Source organism: Cydia splendana, chromosome 17 (assembly GCF_910591565.1).
Source record: "Cydia splendana chromosome 17, ilCydSple1.2, whole genome shotgun sequence".
Taxonomy (NCBI): domain Eukaryota; kingdom Metazoa; phylum Arthropoda; class Insecta; order Lepidoptera; family Tortricidae; genus Cydia; species Cydia splendana.
Genome location: NC_085976.1, coordinates 7,465,180 through 7,470,795, shown reverse-complemented (window position 1 = coordinate 7,470,795; position 5,616 = coordinate 7,465,180). Strand labels below are relative to the sequence as shown.

The 5,616-nt window shown below is 34.8% G+C and overlaps 1 protein-coding gene and 1 long non-coding RNA gene across 2 annotated transcripts; both read left to right on the top strand.

Annotated features, from left to right (window-relative positions):
- The first annotated feature begins 524 nt into the window (after positions 1 to 524).
- On the top strand, positions 525 to 1,862 carry LOC134798553 (uncharacterized). The gene is made up of 2 exons (XR_010145214.1): positions 525 to 1,091; positions 1,694 to 1,862. It is a non-coding gene; the product is annotated as an uncharacterized LOC134798553 (long non-coding RNA).
- Positions 1,863 to 2,909: 1,047 nt separating this feature from the next.
- On the top strand, positions 2,910 to 5,297 carry LOC134798967 (clumping factor A-like). The gene is made up of 2 exons (XM_063771393.1): positions 2,910 to 3,543; positions 4,134 to 5,297. The coding sequence occupies exons 1-2, from the start codon at positions 3,115 to 3,117 to the stop codon at positions 5,091 to 5,093; spliced, it is 1,389 nt and encodes a 462-aa protein (XP_063627463.1). The 5' UTR covers positions 2,910 to 3,114; the 3' UTR covers positions 5,094 to 5,297.
- Positions 5,298 to 5,616: the final 319 nt, after the last annotated feature.

The window sequence follows — 5,616 nt, the reverse complement described above, 5'->3', positions numbered from 1 at the left end:
AAGGACCTGACAATATCGGAGTATTTACCACAAAGTTCACACCTCTCTGTTGGAATAATATATATGTATTTTCTAATAAAAGAGTGTAGATAAATTGTAAGTAAGAAGGGTTCCTGCTTGACAAGATTATATTCATGTATTATAAAACTTTCAACGCCTTAGTGATAGTAAGATAATTGTAATTTATCGTGTAATACCTATGTTGCGTTCGTATTTTATTAGGCGCTGGGCACACATAGTTACACAAAATACAAAGAGGTTTAATAAGTTTTATCAGAATAACGGTAAAAAAAAAGATTAATTGATGTACACAAAATAACTGCAATATATGTTTAATCCGCGCTAGTAAATGCCAGTTCTTTTAGTATAATAGGTTGGTATTTTATTTGATATGTAATTTATGTTCCACGAATTCTGATCACGGCAGTCACGTACCTAAAACGATCCCTAAATAATATCAAATATCAATAACTAACGAAACCATTTACCTACTTAGGGTGTAACATAGAAATTTCTGCGTCGTCTATGAAATGTATCTAATCGATATTCCATTAATGGAGTCACAACTCAATCTTATCAGAGATAATACTTATGTGACATACCAAATTAACCTAGAAAATGAACAAATGAAGTAGTCATTATCGTGTTCTAAAATTTCCACAATGGAATATGCTAAGTGTCTGGCGGTTTTGTTAATACTTGGCGTAGTGAGTTGTGATCTATGTGAAAAGAACATAGAAGATTTGTTTACAAGTGATAATGGGCGGTGCCAAGAACAATTCAAAGGTACTTTCAGTGTGACCGCTGTGAGCGTAAATAATGAAAATGATGTTTTAAATGTATTAACTCCGAATGCAAATCCAAGCTGTATAGCCTCAGACACACTATCATTGGCTAGTGGTGGGATTTTGAAAATCAAGGTTTACTCAAAATCAGTTGCTGTAGACGATTACTTGACAGTGTCAGTGTATGAGGCAGAAGAAAACAATGTTGTTGGCCAAGCAACCCTCCTCGACGCTGACAACAGAGTTGATGATGGATGGAACGTTTTAGAAGTTATATTAGAGGGAAAACCACATTACAATGGTTATGTGAGTATTAGACTGATTTAATGTGCAGTCATTTCAATATTTAGCTAGTTATCCAGAAATAAATACAGTATACTTACCTAACTACTAAAGTCATTGGACTAATGAATTGATTTGTAGGTAGGTACAGTCACCTGCAATAATATATTACACAACGAAGGCCGCAAAAATATCTGACACGATCTTATTTGTAGAGCTATAAGAGCGTGTCACATATTTTTGCGGCCTTCGTTGTGTAATATATTATTGCAGGTGACTGTACATATAATGTATTATAAGATTTAGGTTTTACTATTAAGTATCTAACAGTGATCGCACTGTTAGATACGCACTGGTAGATATCGATCTACTTAAATATAGTGCATAACTTTACTGTATGAATACAAGCGTAGGTATTGTAGGTATAAGTGATTTTTATCTATGATAAAACATTTTCATTAATGAATCATCTTGGACGAAGTACCTAAGCCTTTGTATAATCCAGCCCCTTATCGGAGGGAACCTTTAAGATAACCTAGTGATTAGCAAATTAATGGTATTAGTTTGCCAGAACAGAATCCGCACTTGACAATTTTTTTTTTTTATCTATTTCTATTGGTTTCCAGATCATGCTCGTTGGGAAAACTTCTTCAAACTCGGAAATCCTGGTCGAATCAATCTGCTACTTTCCTGCAGAACAAATGAAACTACTTCGCGAAGACTCCGAACTCACAACTCATAATGAAGCTGTACAGGCAGATTCAATTTTAAGTCATCAAGTTCACATTGAGTCAGCCACTGAGCGATCATTTCGATTTTTTAACACGGAAGATTTCTGGACACCCCTTACTATTTCCCTAGCAGTAATAATCCCAGTAATATTATTAGCTTTAGTAGGTTGGGGTTGCTTCGCTTTGGGGAAAAGGCAGGGAGCTAAGCAACAGCCTCAAGTATATGAAGATATAGATAATCTTCCAAAGCCGTATCTTGTTCCAAGAGTCAAGAGCGTGTATGCAGAATCCGTTGAGAGCCCTTATGTTACTAGAAATATTAACATATACTCTGTTTAGTTGTGACTTACACTAAAAATAATTAATTCTACGTAGAAATTGTCTCAATCACCGCAAATTTTCTGGGTGTGTACCTGTACAAGTACGAGTGCCTACATTTATTATTTAAGTCTTTGTTAAATACTGATTTTAAATTAAATTATTTATCATATTATATAATTTATTATTTAGGTATATACCTACTCTACCTTATAAAAAAATGCTTTTAGAATTTAATAAATAACTAGGAACCCTTATAAGGGGTTAATCTATAGATTATTCACGTCAGTATCTGTGTGTCTGTCGCGGCTGTGCTCATTGACAGTTAGTACGTACTAAAAAAATGAAATTTAGCACAAATATACCTACTTAAACATATTAATCACACCGATCAAATGGTTAGGTAAAATATAGAAAACAATAAATTGATGTTACCGTCTCTACATTCTTCTTTCTTTAAAAAGATCATTAATCTAGTATTATCAATTTATCAAAGTCTATGTGAATTAGCTATATTAACACTCTTACCGTCCGTGCATTACATGACATGCACCGTCAAACTAGCTCTGTCACCTCCAAGTGACGTCAGAAATGGGAATGCTCATGCTCTATACATTTGTGCATTACCTATAATGCACGGACGTATCGATCCATGTCAGTGTAGTGAAGGCGAGGGACAGTTAAAGTGTTAAGATTTTTTATTTATTTGAAAGTCATAATAAACTAACAGAATACGTATAAAAGATTAACTATCTAGGAATCTTAATCCTGATTGTCAATTAAAGTTATTTATAACGTTATTTCGTCATCAATATTAATTTTATTGTTTGAATTATGATTTTGATTAAAATGTACACACACACTTGACGACTTATCTATCAATGTAATCTAAAACTACATTTAATACCCGCACTTCAGATAATATTTACAGCACTTTTAAAAAGTCAGTGTTTCATATACTTCCCTATTAACACAAAGCCTGCAAAAGACATCATGAGATGTTATTCCTAGTATCTTTTATTACTGCGTTTGTGGCAGTAATAAGTGTCGACTTGGTAGGTGTGTCTTATTATTTCGACGAACATTATTCAGATGTTTTTAGTGACAGACAATGTGTGAATACAACTCGGTGGAGTTTAGTTAGTTATGAAAATTTAAAGCTAGTGCCGCCGTACGAAGGAAGATCTAAAGCAGTTCGTGCTCTAAGAAATAGTTGCACTGCAACATTCCCTATGTCATTCCTGGAAGGAAGCCTAAAAGTTACAGTTTATCTTCGAACAATATCGCAATACAGTGGGATAACTGTTTCTGTGTTTGATGATCGAGACGAAGTTATAACGTCGGTCAGGTATCAGCGGTCGAACAAGAATTTTGTGCCAGGCTGGGTCAACGTTAAGGTGCCTATCAATGAGCATACAACAGGCTACGTAAGTACCGAACTACAGGATGTTATTTTTAATAACCTGCAATAATTTAATATGTGAGTCATACTAAACAACTTACTATGGCACCGAAATCACGAAAAAAAATTGTCTGCTCCTACATTTAGGCTGATCTGACGTTGATATTTTCTATGGGAGGGTCAATATTTTTTTCACGATTTCGCGGTTGGTACCATAGTAAAAGTGCTCAGTATGACCTGTATATTCACATCTAAAATATTGCAGGTTATTAAAAAATAACCTGTATGCTGACTACTTAGTTAAATTACGTGAATCTTATATGCATGATTAATAAACGTCTTTAAACAATAATACCTGACCCTTTCGCCGAAGAAAGTATTTTTCTAACATTATTGTATAGTATGTGATGAGATTGAGTTGTGAGGTACAGTCGACGTCAAAGATATGTTTACACTTTTGCACCTGACTCCTTTGTAATAAGGCGAAAAGTATAAACATAACTTTGGCGTCGACTGTACCTAAACATCTCTTTTCAAATTTGATAAGTGCTAGAATATTACAACAACTATAAGTATTTCATCACAACTGATTTGTTTTTATTTTGTTTACCGCAGGTGCAAATATCTGGAAAAAGTCTTAACAGTGAATTAGTAGTCGTCGACTCCTTGCGATACATTCCTGGTAATATAACATATTCTCAAAGTGACATAAAAGATCAAAGAGTCACAAGAGGCCTAATGAGAAATACACCATATACAAATAGGCAAGAGTTAAGTAGTCCTGATGAATTCATTTACGCTTTTGATGAAATAGATACTAATGATGATACAGATGATATAGAGGGGTCAGGAGAACCGCCTGATACTGAGGATAATACTGAAGGTCCAGACGTAGGGACAGAAGATTCAGGTATAGATACCGGCACTGAAGAACCAGACGTAGGGACAGAAGATTCAGGTATAGATACCGGGACTGAAGAACCAGACGTAGGGACAGAAGATTCAGGTATAGATACCGGCACTGAAGAACCAGACGTAGGGACAGAAGATTCAGGTATAGATACCGGCACTGAAGAACCAGACGTAGGGACAGAAGATTCAGGTATAGATACCGGGACTGAAGAACCAGACGTAGGGACAGAAGATTCAGGTATAGATACCGGCACTGAAGAACCAGACGTAGGGACAGAAGATTCAGGTATAGATACCGGCACTGAAGAACCAGACGTAGGGACAGAAGATTCAGGTATAGATACCGGCACTGAAGAACCAGACGTAGGGACAGAAGATTCAGGTATAGATACCGGCACTGAAGAACCAGAGGAGGACCGTGAAAATTCGGAAGACAGTAATTTCTGGAATGCCTTTACTATTACACTTGTGTCAGTAGGTGCATTTACGGCAGTAGGAGTGGTAGGCGTAGGCGCGTATTACTTAGGAAAGAGCAGGAGTGTAAGCCCCAACCTTCTCCTAGATTTAGAAACCCAGGAAGCTCCCAGTATTATTCCTCGAGCGAGAAGCGTTTTCGCAGAAGTGCCGTACGCTAGACATAATAGTTTTAGTAGGTATAGCTAGTGACATATAACAATAAATAATCCTAGTATCAAGACAAGCGTAAAATTGTATTTATAAGGATGATAACAACGGCAGATTTTATAGCTATATTATGAAAACAAAAATATTGGAACCTACCCATATCGATAAGTCGCTAAGAGATTTCTGAGTCGCGCACTTGAAAATGTTTTATTTGTTAATTAATTGTTTTAATTTATTATTTATACAATATTTTTACGAACTGGCACTGACATAAGTATGTAATTGTATTTTTTTAATATTTTTGATGTTACTCATTGTACTGTATTAAACAATGTAAATGGTCATATTTTTTTTAAATAATTATTTAGTACTTAACATTTACGAATTTATGGCTCAAGTTTTAGCATCTATGTGCCTATGTAGTTTAATTTAAGGAAAATTATTGATTTATGAACAATTAGTAATTTTAATTACAGGGAACATAAAAAATAATTTAGAATTGTTTTCAATGGCATAATGCTCATTTAATGTTCAAGTTTTATAAATTATATAATATAGGTAC